The 22,805-nt window shown below is 34.8% G+C and overlaps 1 protein-coding gene across 1 annotated transcript in view; it reads left to right on the top strand.

Moving 5' to 3' along the window:
* LOC129273934 (rap guanine nucleotide exchange factor 4-like) overlaps positions 1–19,734 on the top strand; it is a 40,900-nt gene extending 21,166 nt beyond the window's left edge. The window contains exons 5-17 of the mRNA XM_064108691.1: positions 318–436; positions 1,926–2,087; positions 3,270–3,423; positions 3,904–4,041; positions 5,698–5,767; positions 7,421–7,567; positions 10,039–10,136; positions 10,628–10,753; positions 12,815–12,993; positions 15,234–15,324; positions 16,219–16,422; positions 18,684–18,793; positions 19,579–19,734. Of these exons, the coding sequence (XP_063964761.1) occupies positions 318–436; positions 1,926–2,087; positions 3,270–3,423; positions 3,904–4,041; positions 5,698–5,767; positions 7,421–7,567; positions 10,039–10,136; positions 10,628–10,753; positions 12,815–12,993; positions 15,234–15,324; positions 16,219–16,422; positions 18,684–18,793; positions 19,579–19,651 (1,671 nt within the window). The 3' untranslated portion in view covers positions 19,652–19,734. The remainder of the gene's footprint in view (positions 1–317; positions 437–1,925; positions 2,088–3,269; positions 3,424–3,903; positions 4,042–5,697; positions 5,768–7,420; positions 7,568–10,038; positions 10,137–10,627; positions 10,754–12,814; positions 12,994–15,233; positions 15,325–16,218; positions 16,423–18,683; positions 18,794–19,578) is intronic.
* The last annotated feature ends 3,071 nt before the right edge of the window (positions 19,735–22,805 follow it).

Raw genomic sequence — 22,805 nt, 5'->3', positions numbered from 1 at the left:
ACTTCACAAGAAAAAAATGGTGGTCTGAGGATAGGTGCTAAGTCAACTACATATGGGTTTATCATTTAGCACAAGGAAGGGTCAATCAGGCATGCCTAAATCCTTTTGTAATTTACAAGGAGCTTTTAATATATCATATGGACCCTGGTATAGTCACAGAGATGGAATCGAATAGTTACATGTATGATTGATCAGATCAAAACCAAATGAATAAAATTAAATTAAATACATATACAGGCTTCTTTCACATCTACAGTAGATAGTTCAGTTTGATATATTTTTTTTAATTGTAGGAACTTTTTTCCCCCTTTTTATAGGATGTTGAAGCAAATACGGTCAGATTAAAAGAGCATGGACAGGATAGTCTGGTTCTGGAGAAGATTCCAACAAATACGCAACATAGTAATAACAACAAGCATCATCATGTCAGTTATAGGTAAGTATTACAATACAGTTTGAAAAATGTGTCATTATTCAAGCATATATAAAAGTTATGATATAAATTTGCATTACAGTTAAAGGTGGTCACTTTTTGAGGAAGCAGAAATCTTTTTCACAAATAGGATTTTAACAGTGGTTTTCTCCAATTTCCAATGCTTTAAATAGAAATAAATAAATAATGCCACGTTTCCACCTTGTTAGGTGCTCGAGTTGCTCCTATATTACCCCGGCTAAGCTAGTCTACCAGTTCCGGTGCTCACAGCTTTTTGAGGCATTACATCCGGCTGGTACCCATGTACCTCATCATTTTTTTAAATTATTATTATCTTTATCTTTATTATTATTATTATTATTATTATTATCATCATCATCATCATCATCATCATCATCATCATCATCATCATCATCATCATCATCATCATCATCATCATCATCATCATTATTATCATTATCATTATCATCATCATCATCATCATTATTATTATTATCATTATCATCATCATCATCATCATCATCATCATTATTATTATTATACCCCAGCAGATGTTTAGATACAAAGGATCTATATTGGATAAAGTTATATCCTTTATTGCCTTTCTAACCGATGAATGTTTTTGCATTTTGTTTCTAAAAATATGTGGTGAGTTGTGTGTATTTCATGCAAAAATGTCCTACAGTGTAACCTGTCAATAGTGATCAACAAAGGAAAACACAAAATGTGGCATTTATAGACAGGCTATAGACAAGTTCTAATACAACTACAGTTGTGCTCAAAACTTAGTGAACCATAACATACAATGAACTCCTTCATGTTAAGTGTTGAGTGTAGACGACAACATTACAATGTTCAGCGAGCCCAGAGAGACAAACTTTATTGAATGTGATATTTTATCACCTGACTTCATAATTGAATACTGTAAACGCTGTTATTTTCTCGGGATCAATTTTTCGCACTTGGCGGCTTCAAAACATATTCGCGGGTTCTTGAATTTGGGCTGCACACTCCATAATCACAAGGTCACTTCCTTTTCCCCATCTGCGAATGGTTTTAATTAACATTTCAGCGACGAAATTGTATTTTCTGATCATAATTCTAGCTCTAAAGCAGCATAATTCAGCATTATTTTGATCCAATCTTGAGCTTTATTGACATTTAGCGCAACTTTTCTTTGTGAGGCAGATATCGGGGAATGCATAACGGAGGCGCTGCTGGCCTGGTATGACGGCCGAGCATCGGGTAAGGACCAGGGGGATTACAGCTATTCAAAGTGCATTTTATCACCTGACTTCACAATTAAATATATAAAACATACAATAACTTGAATCCTTTTAAGAATGTTCCTTTTGTGGTGGGGTTCACTAACTTTTGAGCACCGCTGTGATGTGCCTCCAAGGGAAAAGGTTTGAAGCAGCCACCCCCGGTAGGTTGCTGCTCTATAGAGAGGTGGCCACTAACACAGGTTTCGCTGTTTGTTTTTTCGTAGGTATTCAGTAATGGCCGGTGTTCCAGAGAAGATGTTGGAGCATCTTCTAGAGACAAGGATAGATAGCAAGTACGACCCAACAGACACATTCCTGGAAGATTTCTTATTAACGCATATTGTCTTCATGCCAAGCGAGAAGCTGTGCCCTGCCCTTCTTCAACAATATCCTCAAACAAATTAAAGTCATATTTCATTTGTTAAATATCTTGTAATTTATTGCATGGATGGTCTCCCCTCTTCCTTATTTGTCTCTAATTCATCTATGATAATAATAATAATAGTTGCTAATTTTCATTTAGCGCTTTTCCCATATACGGCTCAAAGCGCGCTTTCCATCCCACACGAAATTGCACAATTTCCACTCCCTGGGGAGCATTTTTTGCATTAATCGCAGCCTCATAATGGCGCTGGCAAATTCAAATATACAATAACTTTCGCATCCTACCGGGTACCCAATTAGCACCTGAATGGAGAGTGGCAAAGGCAGATCAACACCTTGCCAAATGACGCTAGCACCGGGTGGGATTAAAAGACATGACCCTCTGATTGAAAGGCGAGAGTCAGCACCACTACACCATGAAACCTCATTTATCCTTCTATTATAAGGGGATAGGGATACTGCTTTTTCATTTATTGATCCACATCTTTGGGATTCCCTCCCTACTTTGCTTCTTGAAGGTTTTTAGCATAGAACTCTTCAAATTTTGCCTTAAAACTCATTTATTTCAGGAAATGTGTAGTCATGAACTTAATTTGATAAGGCTGCACCTATGAATAGAATATTGGTGCAATGTAAATGCTGTATATCATCAGCATCACTCAACCTTAAATTTTCTTTTACACATTGTCTCTCTCTCTATGTGTACATATTTTACTCCTAAGCTTCTTTTCTATACTTCTGTCTCTCTTTCTTTATCATGAATTCTTATTACTGAGTTCTTTTCATTTTATTTGAAGAAAAAAAAGGAAAAATTATTTTAATAAGTCTATATAATATAGCAGGTTGGTTGAATAATTAAGATAACTTTTATTAAACAAAATAAGAAACTCACAGGAATATAAAGCAAATAATTTCCCTAAAAACCAGTAACACTAAATCATATAAAATTTGACGTTGTTTGAACAGTCTTTATCCAGGGCCCGTAACACAAAGCCTAGCAATGATCGTAGACACACTTTCCTGCAATTGATTACAGAGACTGCAATGTACAATCAATCATAAAAATCAAGCCTACGATTGATTGCTACCCTTTGTGTTATGGGACCCAGAATATCTCTTTTTGAACATTCTTGTTGAAAAGTACTAAAATGTTTAGAATGAGGGTTCCTTGACTAAGGACATACCTATCACTCAGAGAGGACATCGAGAGGTCCCGAGCAAGAGACGATAGATTACATAGTCAACAACAAGAGACGAGTGGTCCAGCTGGTTTGTCTGTGGCATGTGGTAGCTGGGTATGCCTTCAAACAGGACACAACTATCATGCAGTTCTTAGAGGTATTCTGCCATCCTATAATAGAATAATTTTTTTTTCAAAGTTGTTTTTTTCTTGTTTTGGGATATTTTTTTATACCCTGAATGATGCTAATCATTCCTGAAATGGAGACATAATAAATAATTTTAGAGCTGAAATATAGACTTCAAAAGGAATTTACTCTATAATATTTCCACATGAAACAATGGCAAATTTTTCATATTAACCGGTTTTTCATTTTCATATGTTAATTACATGTATAATCTGTATTTTGTTTGATTATCAAAACATGTATTTAAACAATCATTTTCTGTAGATATGTTTGTAAATGAAGTATTTCTTATGACATTTATTTGTTTTGTATATCCGTAAATATAGAGAGAGGTTTGTTATTTAATTTTTTTTTAAAGTGAAAATGAATAGATTGAAACTTGAACTTGAACATGAACATAGAGTGCATTATTTTTGTCCTAATGAATTATCTTTATGCGATCCACCTCTAGACATTGTTCTCAGCAGTGTGTGATGATTGTCCTGCCTACCCGAGTCTCCAGGACCCTCTAGCCAGTCTGGAACAGGTCCTAAAAGCCGTCAAGTCCACCAAGGATTCTAGTTCTCATACGTGGCAAGTACAGACTCAGGTGAGATCACTCGATTACGGAAATATTAAAGGAGGAGTGAACTGTGTGGTGTCTGTTGTGTTGGCTCAGAAGGTAGAGCGTCCGTCTGACAACCAGGAGGTCTGGGGTTCAAACCCCGGCCACGTCAGACCAAAAGATGTTAAAAGATGGGAGTTGCTGCTACCCTGTTTGGCGTTCAATGGTTAAAGGGATAGAGCCTCGTTGATCTGGCGCTGCACAGCGGCTGCTGGGCCCACGATCAATTGGGCAATGCTAATTTTTGGAGTATTTCATTTCATGTATATTTTGAACATAAAATATGGATTTTCATTTTTTTTTCATTTTTTCAAATATCTAGTCTAAAAATGAACCTTTCAGATATAATCTCTTGATAATCCAGAAAATAAATTAGCCTATAATTTCAGTTGCAAAGAGAAACTAACATTTCTCTCTCAGAAAAGTGCCTGTTTATAGCTACTTGGTAACATTCAGGGAATAATTTTCCTGGTATCGCATCGCAATTTGCTCCACATTTTTGAAAGACTGCTATGCATAAAGTCTTTTGTATAGCATATTTTTACATAGCCTATCATAGGACTGTCCATTAAGAGCTTTTCTTTTATGATAGAAAATGCTATTCAAGTTTGTAAAGCAAAATTATTCCCTGAACATTATTATTGGAGTGTAAATGTAATGAATAGTGAAGTTTGTTACCATTCAAGTGGGTTTATATAACAAGACTACACTGCTGACAATGATGCATTATGGGTTCAGAACCCTGGGGTGCCAAGAGCCTAATTACATCAGGAGGGCTAAAGATATTCGTTCGACCCAACCCATTCAAATTTTTTCAATTTGATATTGCTGATTGGCAAAAGTGTATGAATATGATTCAAAATCTAACACTGATTCTAGAAATGGTAACTACTGAACTTCCTTTGCCCAAATTGGGAAGATATATCAATGATTTGGAACTATTTTTTGACTGGCGGAAGAATTGGGGCTATTTTACTGTTTCGGTTGATGAATTTGACCGCATCATAGTTATCTTCATAAATGGCGATTTATTTTTAAAATGAGCTGGCTACGATACCCTTCTCTGGTTAGATATGGAATGTCAGATATCCTATCCAAAGGTAGTAAACATTTGACCCTCTACTTTCACATTTATTTTTTATGAATGTTTCTAAAGTGCCATTTTAACACACAAGCCTATGGGGATTTTTTTACGCGTGTGACACCCAGAACTACATGTACAAGTTAGCATAAGGGTAACTCTGCCATGCAATGGTGACTTGATTGAAATCCTTGATTTTGATTGGCTGTTGATCAGCATTCCATCATGTTACATGTAGTTGCCATTGGATGGCAAAGTTACCATAATAGAAACTGTTTTTTGATGAATTTGAGTTTTGTCTCTGAAATGTGCCGGCTTGTTTTCTCAATGGTAGTGTGTTACCATATCTTTCGGCGTGGAATTATGATGGAAAGCTAAGTGTTAAAACACTTGTATTTTTCAGTCCCTTGGAGCATTTCATGAAACAATTAATCAGTGATTTTCACTGGCAAATGTTATAAGCTACTGAAATTCTTGCATCTGATTTGCTCTAAACAAACCAAGTCAGTGAAAATTACTGATGATTTGCTTTAAAAAAAACACTGCCGTTATAATTCCAGGTATTAAGTGAATCAAGAACCCACATGGAAGATGAGCTTCATAGGACACCAATCAAAGCTAAAGACGAAAGTAAGATACTGTTTATCTTTATTTTATTCCTTTCTCATGTTATCATTGTTATTTGAAGGTTCAGCTGTATGCATATTCTATTCTATTGAATTGTTATTAGCCTGATGCAGTTCATATGCTACTACTCGGGGCGTTTCATCAACATTTTTGTCTGATAAATCGTCAGATCTGACATCTTTCCTTGAATTTGATGAGCTGAGAAGCACTGTTACTATGGTAACTGTCGGATAAAATGAGACTATGAATATGATCAAAGTATTTTGGCAATCTTTGTCATCCTTCTTTTTTATTACCCGTTTACTTTTTGTCTAATAATTGTTTCTCTTTTCTAAAAGCACCGCTTGGTCACTTGAGCATTGGATGAAATTTGCTTTAATTGCATCCTATACATGTACGAACATATATTAGTTTGACTGTTAAAGGACAAGTCCACCCCAACAAAAACTTGATTTGAATAAAAAGAGAAAAAAATCAACAAGCATAACACTGAAAATTTCATCAAAATCGGATGTAAAATAAGAAAGTTATGACATTTAAAGTTTCGCTTCATTTCACAAAAGAGTTATACGCACATCTCGGTCGGCATGCAAATGAGGGAACTGATGACATCACTCACTCACTATTTCTTTTGTATTTTATTACATGAATTATGAAATATTTTGATTTTCTCGTCATTGTCATGTGAAATGAAGTTTCATTCCTCCCTGAATACGTGGAATTCCATTATTTTAACATTTTGCGGTTCAGGCAAGGAGGTCCTAAACGTCAAATTCGTAAAAATTGAAACATTGTATAATTCAAACAATAAAAAACAAAAGAAATAGTAAGTGAGTGACATCATCGACTCTCTAATTTGGATGTAGCTGGCTCGTTCATATAACTATTTTGTTAAAAATAAGCGAAACTTATTTTACATCCGATTTTGATGAAATTTTCAGCATTGTGCTTGTCTGATTTTTCTCTATTGATTCAAATCAACATTTTGTTGGGGTGGACTTGACCTTTAAGAATCTTGGTTTCATTTCTTTTTCATTCTTATGTAAATAAGATTATAAATCTGTATAATAGTCATAAAAACCTCAGATCAGTGACCTATATATTGTAGAAAGTGTTGCATCTAAACGGAAAGTAAGAAAATTTTACTTAACATTAAATAGACTGGGCTGATTTGATACCTAAGGGCTTATGATATCAGCCATCAAAAATTCTTCGAAAAGTATCATAACTAATCAATCATGCAAACTTATGCATGAAATATTTAAAGTTTCCTCTAATTAACCAAGTAATGCCCCCAAACTGCAAATTTCTTATTCACAGATTTTTTTGTAGGATTCTGATCAAATTTACTATATTTCATTGTTTTAAAATTACTCATGTTATGGAATTTATCAGGAACTTTATTCTGCAAAACATGATAAATTAATTTGAGTAAAAAATTTCCTGCAGCAGATTTATCGCGGAAAATGTCGTAGGTTGCAGCTGATTAGCCCCCCGTCTTATGAGGGTAAAGTTCAAATGTGGTTGATTGAAACTCTAGTTGCTGGATTTTATGTCTTTAGGAACAATTAGCCTCAGATCACAACTCACTCCACATGCACTTTCTGTTATGATATAAATGATATTCTTAGCACTTCCCTTTTATTATATTTCCAGCAATATTCAAGGTCTATTGTGCTGACCACACCTACACAACACTCCGGGTTACCATGGATACCTCAGTAACAAACATCATTCAGACGGTATCAGAGAAGATGTGTCTTGGGAATGACCTGGTGCTATGTGAAGTAAAATCCTCAGGAGGTATGTTGATTAAATACCAGGTTAAAGGGAAAGGTCACCCTGACAAAAAGATGATTGTAAAAATAACTGAAAAAAAATGAAAGATATTGCCGAAGATTTGAGAAAAATCCATCAAAGAATAAAAAAGTTATTTGAATTTAAATTATTTGATTTGTGACATCAAACGCAAGCAGCTTTTCTGCATAATATGGTTTTAAAAATCGATGAAATGTTATTTTCTCAGAAAATTGAAAATTTGTTTAATTGTACATTCAGTATATCAATAGAAAAATCATTTCACAGCTGTTCATAAAACAAAAACAAAAATAAGTCATCATGAACCATTGACAAATTGAAATTTATGCATTTCATATTACATAACATATGAGGCAGCTGCTTGTTTATGACGTCACTAATCCAATACTTAAAATTCTAATGACTTTCTTTATATTAAATGGATTTTCCTCAAACCTTCACCAATATATTTTACTATTTTTATCTGCCATTTTTACAACAAAATTTTCTTCAAGGTGGACTTCTACTTTAACTTTAAAAATTAGAAAAGATCTATTTTTTGTAACGATGTGGTGCAATGTCAGGTCATTTGTTTAATTGTTGGTTATACATTAGCATACCTCATACAATCAGAAAAAAATGTGTCTTTGTAATGATCTGATGCTTTGTGAGGTCAAATCACCAGGAAGTATATATGTTGATTAAACACTAGCTCAACACTTACATTAACACAGATGTGTTTTGGTAGTGATCTGGTGATATGTCAGGTCATTGCTTTAATTGATGGTTAAACATTGGCATACCTCATACAATGAGAAACAGTTTGTTTTAGTAATGATACATTAATATTGCTTTGTCAGGTCAAATTCTCAGGATGTACGTTGATTAAATACTAGCTCAACAATTACATTTTATTTAAAACAGATGTGTTTTGGTAGTGATCTGTTGATATGTCAGGTCATTGCTTTAATTGTTGGTTAAACATTTGCATAACTAATACAAAGAGAGACAGTATGTTTTAGTAATGCCCTGGTGCTATGTCAGGTCATTAACCAGGAGGTATGTTGGTTAAACATTGGCTTAGCTCATAAAATCAGAGATGGTGTGTTAAGGTAATGATCCGGTGCTGTTTGAGGTCCAATCCTCTAGAGGTATGTTGGTGAAACAATAGTGCAACTCCTACAATCAGAGAAGATATTTTGGTGATTATCTGCCGCTAATTTCATTGGTTGAATATCAATTGCATTTATTCATTGAGTTGCATTTGAACACACTTCCTTTTGCAATATGACTCCCTGATCTCATGTCAGTTAAAAACCAAGGAGATATTTTGCTAATAGTGAAACATAATATCCATGACGAAATACCTCCGTTTGAGAAGGCTATACCCCAGATCGTTTTCACCAATTCTCTTCTCCAACCACTATAATCCCGAACTGCCCCCAAGCAAGAAATTTAAGTATCAAAACACCTGTTTCTTGACCTCGGTCTGAAGATAACGCGACAGCCCAGCACAGCAGGGGGTCACACACGATGGATTGCAACGTGTCTAAGAGCCTGCTATGGAGTTCCGTGTATATACACGCGGTGAATGCATCGTGTGCGCAGCACTTTAAGGGCAGTCCCTGCATGCAAAGCATAACCTAATTTTTATTCGCTTTATTTCCTTATTTCGAGGTCGATTTTCTTCGTTCGAAATTGAAAAAGGACTAATATTGGATGTCTGAATACAATATGCCTTTGAAAACGTGATTAAATATCGAAGACAATAATTTAATTCCGAAGTTCCTTCTTCAGGCAGAGAAGTATTACGTAATAAAACAGCTGTTGTTTATCATTTCGTCCTTGGCTTTACTGGCCAGTGGAGGTGAAATTGAGACAACGGGGATTACCTGGCCAAGATGGGTTTATCGGGGCTTGGAAATGTTCAAATGAGAAATGAGAGTTTCAAACGAAAAATGGGGTCTATTACCGCAGTTTGCGACCCCAACAGCGGTGAAACCCCAAACGGTGTATTTTCGTAATGCATAGTAGTAATGCAATATTAGTTTGAACAAAATGCGATGAGTCAACCAAGTGCTTATTTGAATAAAGAAATGTGTGATGTCTCCAAACCAACAAGTTTTGATTCTATTTTTTGGCTCCCTCGTATCCACATCTCTCATTTTCTTTCTTCGTCATTATTTTAGAACCAACTACAAGAATACTTTCTAGTACTTTTTTATTGTAATTTGATTATGTTTGCATTTCATATTTTATTTTTACAGGGATATTTATTTACGCTTATCTAAACAAAAATTGTATCATCTATTAAGTCGTTTGTATTGAATTGTTGCTGTTTGAAAGTGTGAAATATTGATGTGAATAAACTTTGAACCTTGAACCCTTGATTTTGGTAGAAAACTGCTGAGAAACTGTAAAAACACATTCTTGGATGATGATGATTTATTTTGCTCTTTTGTAAATTTTATTTTCAGAACGTTTATCATTCCATCAGAAAGACGTCTGCATAGCGACGAGTTTGAGCTGTAATGGTAGAATATTTATAGCCCCTAGAGATCACTTAGATGCCTTGGTGAGTCAAAAGTCCAGGGGAGAGGGAGGGAGGGGGAGGGAGGGTAGGGGAAGGGAGGGAGAGTAGGGTAGAGGTTAGACAGTTATTGTTTTCATTTTTACTCTCCCAACAGTATGATATAAGGTGAATATTTAGGAGAGAGTACTGTTATTGCATAAGGATATTGATATATGAGTGTATTCTTTACACAGAGGGCAAAGTTCATTATATTTTCATGTATTTTATATCATCCTCCTGTTAAAATATCTTGTTTTAAAGTGCTCATATGTGTTCATCATCACCCGTATTACAATAAGGTCGCAAAGCTCTATCAATTGCCCCATTATTTCATTGCGAAAAATAATATGCTACCCTTGTTTCACCTCACTCCCCCCATCCCCACAAAAAAAAATCTACCCTGGTGTCACCTTTCTTGCAATGTTCACTTTGCAGTGGCATAGACTGTCATTTTGAAATATTCCATTGATCTAAATTCATGCTGATATTCACAGACACCATTGCCTGAACAAGAGGGACCAAGCGAGGGCTCCGTCTCATTCCTCGAGCCAACGAGTTCAAGAGAGCTCGCCTATCAAATGACAATGTATGACTGGCAGCTCTTTCTATGTACTCATGAGGTACGTATTATAGCTCCTTGAAGAGTTAAATTACCACTTGGTTTGTCAGTTTCTGTTTCAGTTTGGTTTCTTTTTCATATACATGTAGGCCTATGTCACAAAATATAGTACTTAATAACGTTCGACAAGAAAGAATAAATGATTGATAGCAAATAGTACAATACAATAATTCAAGAGACATAAATCAATGGTAATATCATTTGAAGTTGCAGATTAGAGAGGCACATATGAAAATGAGAATATGAATGGAAAACTATTTAAAAGCAGAGCTTGTATTTTATAGTTTCCCAATGAATAATGATAAGTGTTGCCAATTTGTTGTATTATAGATAGTATGAAAGAAAAAAAGAGAGAGATATAGAGAGAGAAAATAAGAAAGAAATATGTTGAGAAAAAAGGGAGGGAAAATAAGGCAAGGGTGGACTGATTTGTTTTATTTTCTTTTGGTTTTGTCTCATTTGTTTTATTTTCTTTTGGTTTTGTCTCATTTGTTTTATTTTCTTTTGGTTTTGTCTCATTTGTTTTATTTTCTTTTGGTTTTGTCTCATTTGTCTTATTTTCTTTTGGTTTTGTCTCATTTGTTTTATTTTCTTTTGGTTTTGTCTCATTTGTCTTATTTTCTTTTGGTTTTGTCTCATTTGTTTTATTTTCTTTTGGTTTTGTCTCATTTGTCTTATTTTCGTTTGGTTTTGTCTCATTTGTTTTATTTTCTTTTGGTTTTGTCTCATTTGTCTTATTTTCTTTTGGTTTTGTCTCATTTGTTTTATTTTCTTTTGGTTTTGTCTCATTTGTCTTATTTTCTTTTGGTTTTGTCTCATCCCACATGGTGTATAGTAGTCTCAATAATAATGGGGTGTTGCAAGAAACTTGCGATCAATTGCAAGTCAAATTTTGGTCCCTAAATCAATCATATGTCATGCAGTTAATTGCAAATTATTGATTGATTGCTAATTGCTCCTTGAAACAAGAAGTTTAATCTGATTTGCTACAGCTAACGTTGATCTATCAGTTGTAAATTTTCGACAGAATATTTGCAATTGATCGCAAATATTTTCTTGTAACACCCCCTTAGTTCGTCTATTCTGTTCCAATTTTCAGTTAGGCTATAACCGTTTAGTCTAATATACACTTGGTCTATGTGAGAATAGAATTAATATTTCATATTTCTGGATGTATAGGGGTCCTATGGAGCAATAAACTGCATAGTCTAGTTGTGGTCTAGTAAGGGTTAAGATAAGGATTAAGTCTCTCTTTGACAGAAGTTGATGAAAGCTTCGTCTAAAGGCGACCGCACACCTTACGATTGGTCTGCGACCCGATTTCAGAATAAAATGTAGTAGAATTTGATGCTAGTATTGACACTTGGAAAATCTTACTGTGTAATGTTCTACGAATACCTATGTTCAAATCTGTGACTATGCTATCATCGTTCTTAGAATAAAAGCAAATTTAATATATAGTCGTAATGACGTCATGGCAGTCGTACGATTGGCTACGATTTGAAGCTAATTTGGTCTTTACTCCAAAATAAAGGCTTGCAATCTTTCAAAATGGTTATATTAGCATTCTTTCAATTAATTTTAACCTCAAATAAAATGATATGTTCCATTCACATTTTCAGAAAATGAGCAAAATGCAATTTGTTCCAAAATCGGATCGCGAACAGTCGTAAGGTGTGCGGTGGCCTTAAGAAAGCTCGAGACCCAAGTTTGTTAGAAAGAATGCTTGTATAGGCACAAGTCCCACATGATAATTAACAAAAATTTCTTAATTTTTTAAGGAGGAAATCTATAGATATTTGACCAAGGAAATAAGAATAATGCCATAACATATTTTTTATTATGCATGTACATGTACTTGTATACTGTTTTGGTAACTTCTAGTCAAGTCAAATTCAAATAATAAAAGTATCATGCTAATGAAAAATGAAAATGAAAAAACTGAACATCCATAATTTATTGTTCGAAATAGACATGTAGTGCAATATTGACAAAAATATATTTAGATTAACTGATCAAATTACTTTTATATTATCTTTTTTTATTTTTACATTATGAAAAGTGTGAGTTTATCTATCACACATTTGGGAGGCACAAATACCGGCGCATCACAGCAAATCTAGATGTCTTCCTACGCCGGTTTAATGAAGTGCAATCTTGGGTTGTCACTGAACTTTGCCTGACGTCAAATATCAGCAAACGGGTTCACCTCCTCAAGAAGTTCATCAAAATAGCTGCCCAGTGAGTAGATGTATTACCTCATTCATTTAATGGTTTATTCAATAGACATGTATCGCAGTAAAAACTGAATTACACATGCTTTACAGGGTATCAATTAAAAATACATGGTAAAAAAATACAGACAGTTAAAATTATTCACATACATTTGCACAGTAAGTTATTGATAAAGATGAATGAATACCGGGTAACAGGAGAATGCATATGATAGATTGATAAAATCATTCATAATAAAAACTTTTAAAAATACAATAAGTCAATGGTTATTAAAAAGAATTCACAATTTCTAACCATGTATATATATCAAACGTTTAAGAATTTTCAAATTATTTCAGTTATGATTTGCAATATTTGTTAAGCACACGTACAAGATTAGGGAGGGCACTGCATGTTTTTAAATCTGTTTGTCTTGTATTTGAATTCAGTATATTTGTTTGCATTTCAAAGAAAGTTATATCTTTGAGGAGGTAACCAGACTGACATAAGTTATTTTTTTTTCAAAACAAATAGCAAAATCTTGAGTAAGTTTTTTTTCTTCGGGACAATAGAATTGGTAATCCTAGCTCACCCAATGCATCATCATATGAAGTGTTTTCACTTAAGTTTGAAATGATTTGAACAATTTTCAAATCAAGTAAAGTTGTTTTCACCCAAGAGGGTTTTTGGCAATTTTGATGCCCTAACTATGCCAAACATGTATCCTTTATTTACCAGAATAGGGTACTGTTTTTTATATGATTTAATGATCATCAATTTATTTGCTGAAAGGTTTGTAATGATCTTCATTGAATATCATTGAATAAAGATGAAAACAAAGAAAGAAATATGTTTTTTTTGTTTCATAATGGCTTGTAGTTTGTGATTTAAAGAGTGTAATCGCCAAATTGCTGTGCGATCGCCTGAACGGCGGCTGAGATCGGAAGGGGGCCAACATGCCACCCCCTTCTGAAATAGCCTAGTACTTTTAGTGTAACTAGTATCACATTAATTGTCTTTGTAGGTCACCATTGTTGAGTATAACTCTGTATCATCATTTGTTTTACAGTTTAATTTGGGTTAATGATTTTTCTTTCCAGTAATAATCCATAAATTTATGATTTCTAAAGTCCATCAATAGTTGTATTGTTTGAAACGAGTTCTGTAATGATTCCATATGCTAAGACTTTGAACCTCTCCCATCATAAATCTCTGATATTTTATGAACATCATCAGGCTATTATCATAATAATACTGGTGCCCATATTCCATAAAACGTGTTATAATAACAGATTTGTGATAATGGTTTTGAACTAATGAAATCATCCAATTTGATGAATGATAGTAAACATGTTATAGAAATGGTGCATTGATTAGCAAAACAAGCCTTTATGAAATTAGAGACTGATGATAAATTGATTAAAAAATGCCACGCTATCACAGATATTTGTGTTATCTGAGATTCTTTAAATATTGGTTATGGATAATTCTTTTTCTCATATATTTGAATAAAAAAAATAATGGAAAAAACATAATATTTGAGTCAATAATGGTCTTGGTTTTATTTTATTTTTATGAGCTTGGTTTTACCGTTTTCATTAATTTACATGTAGCTTAATTAATCACTTATTATATTTTTATTTTTACCTCCCCCACTTTACTTTTTTTCTCTCTCCTTTCCCTCTCCCTTCCATTATCATTCTTTCTTTCTTTTTTTCTTTTTTTCTTTCTTTCTTCCTTCCTTCCTTCCTTCCTTCCTTCCTTCCTCCCTTCCTTCCTTCCTTCCTTCCTTCCTTCCTTCCTTCCTTCCTTCCTTCCTTCCTTCCTTCCTTCCTTCCTTCCTTCCTTCCTTCCTTCCTTCCTTCCTTCCTTCCTTCCTTCCTTCCTTCCTTCCTTCCTTCCTTCCTTCCTTCCTTCCTTCCTTCCTTCCTTCCTTCCTTCCTTCCTTCCTTCCTTCCTTCCTTCCTTCCTTCCTCCCTCCCTCCCTCCCTTCCTCCCTTCCTCCCTCCCTCCCTCCCTCCCTCCCTCCCTCCCTCCCTCCCTCCCTCCCTCCCTCCCTCCCTCCCTCCCTCCCTCCCTCCCTCCCTCCCTCCCTCCCTCCCTCCCTCCCTCCCTCCCTCCCTCCCTCCCTCCCTCCCTCCCTCCCTCCCTCCCTCCCTCCCTCCCTCCCTCCCTCCCTCCCTCCCTCCCTCCCTCCCTCCCTCCCTCCCTCCCTCCCTTCCTTCCTTCCTTCCTTTCTTTCTTTCCCTCTTTCTTTCTCTCTCCAGCTGTAAGGAGTATCAAAATATGAATTCTTTCTATGCCATCATCATGGGGCTCAGTCATATGAGTGTTAGCAGACTTGCACAAACATGGGAGGTAGGTTGCCCCTCACCCCCATTTTGTTTTCCCTCACTTTATTGCTTTTCTCTCACATTTTCAAACTTTAAATGCATTGCACATTTTTAAAAGTTTGATTTTGTGGAGGTAAATGATATAGATATTTAAAACGGAATCTAGAAATTGTACATTTTGGTATGAGTGTTCTCAAATTATGTTCATGCTTTTGTTGAAAATTCAGAATTATGGTTGTGTTGATAGCCAACTTTGATCACATTTGTATCCTCCCGTTTAGAAAGTAGTTCTGGGAAGCATATTATGGAAGACTTTTGTCAAATGTTTTTCACAATATCCTTGCATCTGACTGAATGGGAGCAAATAAGTGAATGAAATTCACTGACAAAACTGTTTAAAAATATGCTGTGTTGAAGGTACGATACTACACTGTTTAAAAAATGTGTTACACCAAACGGTATTGATGGTAATGAGGTTAACAGCATTTATATGGATTACAGCCTTCCAAAAATTATTTCAAAGGTACATAAAATTTTTAAAAAGTATTCAAAAATAAATAAAAGTCTTTGATAACAAGATATATAATATTTTTTTAAAGTATTCAAAAATACAAGACAGTCTTTGATAACATGTTTGAAATGTTTCTTTAACTTTATTCCTTAATGTTATTACTTTTCTTTATGTAAATTGTGACCATTCCTCCAATGTGGAGTACATAGAGATGTTTGTATGTCATGAACTGCCTAGGCAGCCCAGCTAAAATTGGGGTTATAATAGTGTCATCATGTTAAACAGGCCCCGCTGGGAGAACAGTTTTTGAAACTGAAGTGTCTACCCTTGGTAAATATGGCATTGTTAGTCGTAGTGATAGTATAAACTTTTAAGTTCTCCATTTTGAAAATCATTTATAATTGGCAGAAGCTTCCCAACAAGTTGAAGAGAGTTTTCTCCGACTTTGAAGCATTGATGGATCCGTCGCGGAACCATCGTGTGTACCGCCTAGCTCTGTCAAAAATGAGGCCCCCAATCATACCGTTCATGCCACTGCTTATCAAAGACATGCTCTTCACGCACGAGGGCAATAAGACTTACTTCGAAGGTCTCGTCAACTTTGAGAAAATGGTAAGTTGTATTCATTCCAGGTAGAATATTTCTAATATTAATAATAAAACTGATGATCAGTAGAAGATGAAAAAAGGGAATACAGAGGAGGAAAGAAGATGAACAAGAGTTCCAAGACTCAATTGCTAGGCATACTACATATCGGCTTTCACATCTTACCGGTACCCATTTAACACCTGGGTGGATAGTGGCAAAGTGTGGATTAACGCCTTGCCAAAGGACGCTAGGCCATGGATCCTTGAATGCAGCAAATGTATTGAAAATGAAAGTCAAATCACATTGAAGGGCTAGGGAGTTCTTTGTCGAAAATTTGTAAAACGGAGCAGTAGTTTCATCCTACGTAATACATAGCTGACGAAAAATTGCAACTGTTGTTTGTCAGAGTTCAGGATGAAACTGCTGCTTCGATTCACCAACCCTCAACAAAGACCCCATTTTCATGAAGGGCCGCGTTTGACCACACATTCTGTATATGTTCCCAAAAGTGTTCTGTGCCGCATTTGCGAAAACTTCCTATTAATAAACCCTGGCTTGTCCCTCTAATCTCTTGTCTATAATCAGAGTGATATGGCACCTCTGAAAATCTACTGAAGATATTAACATACTGTACTGGAGGCGATTCCTCTTCCATTATGCAGTGTGTATCCTCAAACAAGTTTACACTTTGAAATAATCCCAGAAAATTTGTTAATATCCTGCAGCTTTATCACATTGCTATAGGCATCTTTGCACAAATGACAATATGACCTGGTGGGTGTTTCATAAAGCTGTTTGTAAAGTTGCGCACAACTTTACATGTACGTACGACTGGAACATGATCTTAGGTGCTAAGTGAGCTACAAAGGGATAGTGTAGCACAAGAAAAGTCACCAGTCGTGTGTAAAGTCTTGCGTAACTTTACGAACAGCTTTATGAAACACCCATCAGACTAATCTTTCATTTGCTAGATAAAAATGAAATAGAAAAATATGATAAATGTATAGCACAATCACTTTGTTTTTTGCCTTTTTCTCATGACAAAGCATGAAAATGAACATTTTTGCACAAATTATTCTGTGAGCTTTACCAAAATGGACATAGAGTTCACTCAAGCGTTTACATTCTGTCAAAAAGTTTACTTCCATCTGATAGATGAGACCCAACTCCGAGAATACAATGTACATGTATTTAAAAGAAAAATTATCCGCATGTTGAATCTTTTATCAATATTTGTGAAATGTCCATTTGAGGCCATATCCTGTAATGTTGGATTTCTTTGAATGTATTTCAATATCCTGTGTTGTTTTAATTTGTGCTTGTTTTTCAGACTTCATATAATTATGACTCAAATAAATGTCAATTTACTGTAAGTGTTTTCCGTTTCCTTATTGATCAACTAATATCAATGGGTAAACAATCTTAACCTTCATCATTATTTAGTTGTACTGTTTGCACTTTGTCTAGCACTAGCATTCTCCTTAGAAATATATTTTAATAAATGATTAAATAATTAGATTAATAAACCATATGTGACCAGCCACCCCCAGACCAACAATAAGTCGCTGGGGAAGATTATGTGTACATAGCAAAAATAGTAATTTGGTCTTCCAAAAGTAAAAATGTGAAAATTAGCTTCAAAGGCCCGTATTCTGAAGTCAGGCTTAACATAGACCATGGTCTAACTCTGTGCAAAAATTCAAAAACTCTGTTTATACTGTATATTTCTTGTGTTTACTATTTTGTTTCATTTTGCTTTCATAACGAAGAAAAATACTTCAGTTATCATTCCCAGACAATTACGAACAATTTGGGTGTCATGTGAGTTCATCAATTGAATGTTTAGTGTTAGGGACTCGTGCTCCAATTGCATGGCTACTCGTAGTCAAACCACAACTTTAAACCAGGGTTTAATTGAAACCCGAGTTCAGAATACGGGCCCAAAAGATTACTATATGTGCAAATCTCATGATTGAGCGTACCCCGAGCTCCAAACCTTGTTTTACTGCAGTCTCTGCATGTCTCTCTGAATTTCTCCTGCATTCAATCAAGTACTAGTATGGGTGATTGTTGATCAATTTTGAAAAGTTATGTATCATTTTAAAGCTTAGGCTGGACTTCATCAAGCTAAATTATAAAAATCTCAAATGCATTTGGGTGACTTATTGTTGCTTTGGGATGGCATGTAACATATTCACATATCGATTGCATAATGCAGAAATACACTTTTTAAAAGCATACCCGACATTTGGCATTGATTGTCTCCCCATGTTATTTCTTTAAAGCATCTGGTTGCATCAATAATGAGAGTGGTCAAGTACTGTCGGAGTGAAAACTTTAAACTAGACTCTCCTCCAGCCGTTAAGAACGTCAAGGAGATTGTTAGTTATGTAAGGTAGGAAATAAAAAGGGGTCTGATGTCTTTGCATAGAAATTAATTGATGGCTACAAGCCTAGTGGGTATTTCATAAAACTGTTTGTAAGTTACGAGAGACTATACGAATGACTGGTGATCCTTTCTTGTGGTAAATGATGCCATATTTTCATTGGTATTGATATAGTTTCTAAGAAAGGATCAATATTTTTTTGTAAAGTCGCTCTTAATTTTGAAAAGCTTTATAAATTACCCACTGGCTCACTTTCTTTGGAAGGGGGAGTCCGCATTGTCTGTAAAATTGGTTCTCGTCATTGTCAACAAACAGTTGACCATACTGGATCGACACCCTAAGGAATTTGTCAAGCAAAAGCAGTTTGTATGGCCCTGAGCTACTTTTAAGAGGTTAAATTACTTAATTTTAAAACATAGACCTATCCAAAGTCTGTATCAAAGGCTTGTAATAAGTGCGGTCTGCTGTATTTTTTTATCGTACAATTCACCTTCCTTTTCATATTTTCCATATTATTATATTTTTTTTCAATTTTATGTTATTATTATTTTTGTTTGCTTTAGTATTTAATATAAAGGCCACATGGTAAGGGCAAAATAAATGCAAATGAAATCAATGGGGAAATATTGTGTCATGATAATACTGTTCATACACTCTGTAATCTTCTGTGATATATTGTAAGTATTTGTTTGTTGTAGATATGATTTAAGACTTTAACTTCATCTCTACTTTCCTTCCATGTTAACAATTAATTAGAATAATTGTTTTTTTAATGTCCCTCTTTTCTTTCCAGGAATTTGCAAGTGATTGATAACACCAAGCGATTAATGCAACTCTCATATAACCTGGAGCCTCCAAAAACGTGATATCTACTTTGTCATTTGAAGACACCATAGTATTACTTTAACAGGACGAAAATGGCTTCCATCTTTTGAATGCTGTATTTGGGCATTGATCATTGGCAGACTTTTGTATTTTATTTATTTTGTCATCTTCCATGAGCTATCAACATTACTAATTTCATTTACAGTATCTATGTCATATTCATCATCATCAGCTATAGCAATGCCATCATCGTCATTATTATCATCATCAAACCATCGTCATCATCATCATCATCTGATTTGTATCAACATTATCACAGCTGCCAATTAGTCAGATTTTATTCTATTTAAGGGTATTTTAAAGGGGAAATTAGGGGACACTAAAAACTACTTTTTCCTGTAGAAATAGCATTATTAAAATTTTAAGAATGATTATTTTGGGGATATTTTTTCAAAATTTTATAGAAAAATTGGATTTTAGTCTTGAAAATAGGATAAAAAGAAATAGAGAATATAATTTTTTCACAATTAAGGTTGGCAGCTCTGCATTAACATCTTTATCAAGATGACATTATCATCATCATCATCGTCGTCGTCGTCGTCGTCGTCGTCATCATCATCATTATCATCATCATCATCATTATCATCATCATCAACCATTTCATCATCATAAACTTCATAATTTTCACTCATTTTTTAAAATTTAATCTTCCTCATAATCAACAACACCATCATCAAAAGTATAATTATTATCATCATCATCAAAATTATGATTATCATCATTATCATCATCATCATCACCTTCATTATCACAACAATCATTACCATTCCAAACACCACATCTGTCACCTTTCTTTCTGCCATCATCATAAATAATATTATTTTTAAGTACAAGTAGCATTGCAGCTCTAATTGGACCTTAGCCATAATCAAATTGCATATTAAATCAGAAGAATCAAATAAAAATTATTAATAAATCCCCAACTAGCAAATGGATCAAATGCTCCCCCTCATGGTTTAATACACAAATTATGTAATCCTACCAGATTGTCAGATTGAAACAAAATTTTTGCATAAAGAATTCCGTAAGGGAGTGAGAGTTATATAGTATATGAATCTATGCATGAGTGTTATCATAGGATAAACGATCACATTAATCTATGCAAGAAATATCTGGTTCCTATTGTAGCTAGGCATCGGCAGATTTACTTGGAACTTTCGATCAGAGCATATTGACAGTTTTATTCCTATATATTTTATAGTTATACATAAATTATATGATATTGAAACTAGACTTGTAGGTTTGAAGTGGGTACATACTTGACAGCATGACAGTTGTAGTAGTCATAACATCTTCTTATACTTCCTCATTTCAGTTCCATTTATCAAAATAATGTTGAACAAATATAAACAACGTCTGAATTATGTTTTTGAACAGCCAATAAATCATTACATCAGCCTGTCATGATGAACAATTAAATAAGCATAAAGATCAAAGGATTAATGTACGTAGCATATGAGAATGATGTTGGATAGTCAATTGGTATCAGGCAGGAATCATCATATTTGTTTGTACAATATACAGTGCGTCCCACAAAAGAGGAAACCCGTTTTGAGAGATAGATTTTACAATTAAATATATTTTCACTATAAATTTGATACTCATGGCAAGAGTGGAATCTCATCTCTCATTTGAAACCAACAGCTTAGCAAATCGTTTACGCATGGCAGATTACAAACAATGAATATTGAGGCATATAAGAAACGATTTGCGCAGAAACTTTCGCGTGAATCTGAATCCACTCTCATTTCAGGGATCAGTGAGAGATGCTCAACAAAGAATACAAAAGAAATGCTAATGAGCCAATCGTCGAATATGCAAGGTCGTCGTATCACAAACCAATCTTGTCCAGTTTTTCTGCGCATGCTGGTTTTGAAATAAAAATTTCAAACTCGTCTTGCTCATTAATGCGTGAAGTGTTTGTCTCATATTAGGTACCGGTATCAAAATAATCAGGAATAATTGAACTATATGATGATGTAAATGAAATGTCATAATTCATTTGCCTTTGATAAATCTTGGTTTCCATTTTTATGGGACACACTGTATATAAACAAAACTTGGTTTTCTGATACTGTATATCATCTACATGTATAAGATTTGACTTGCAGCTGTACAAGATATCATGCCTTTAATACTTACATGTTGCCGGGGGCCCGTAACACAGACCTTAGCAAGCATCGTAGAAGATTATCTTTACGATTGATTGCATTGGCTACAATGTACGATCGATCCTGAAAATCAAGCTTACGATCAATCGCTTACCTTTGTGTTACGGGACCCAGGTCTGGTAGAAACATTTAGGAACCATTCATTAGGTATTTAAACCAACAAGTTATAGAGGTCAATTCCATTACCTACTCAGGGGGTGTTTCCCAAAGTATAGTGGCAGATACAGGGATGCAGGCGGGGGCACAAGGGGTATATGCCCCCCCTATATTTTGAGATTGCCCATTAAACATTCATATTAATATAGCTCAAATCTAAGACATTGTTTCTGTTTCTGGTAACTCCCGTAGGAACTCGGCATTTTGCTGGTAAATGCCAAGCTGGTAACCAATTACCTATAGGAAACATTTTACGTCCACGTTAATCAGTGATAACGGTTGACCTTATAGACGACAGATATATCTCACTGGCCTTTTTATCAAAGTGGAGACAATGGCAGAGTGGGGATTCGAACTCACAACCTTGCGATTGTGAGTCCATTGCTCTAACCACTGGACCACATGACCCGATTATTGTTGTCATCTGCACCGCTTCTATTTGAAAATTTGCTACTTGTGCCCCCCCCCCCTCTATTTTAACATCCTTGATCTGCTTCGTACTTCATAGTGTAAAGCTATTGAAACCAATTTATTTGTAAAACTAATGCTTGCCTTCATTGGTAAAGGGAACTAGTGTGTCTCTACGATAAGCCTCAGTATCCAGAAGAAGGTCTTTCCTTGAGCTCTTAGCATTCATTGTTCAAATTTTAAATTTTGCTCTCTCCTAATCATTTAAGATAAGCATTTGGAAGACTGTTTTACTCGTATATCTTCTGATCAAAACAATTCCCTTTTTGTCTAATGAGTGCATGTTGTTTACCGAGTCCAGTAAAATTGCGAGAACATGAGATTGTGATTGTTATCTTGA

The sequence above is a fragment of the Lytechinus pictus genome, chromosome 13, assembly GCF_037042905.1.
Source record: "Lytechinus pictus isolate F3 Inbred chromosome 13, Lp3.0, whole genome shotgun sequence".
Taxonomy (NCBI): domain Eukaryota; kingdom Metazoa; phylum Echinodermata; class Echinoidea; order Temnopleuroida; family Toxopneustidae; genus Lytechinus; species Lytechinus pictus.
The sequence above is the reverse complement of the archived record's forward strand: the minus strand, read 5'-3'. Positions and strand labels throughout refer to the sequence as shown.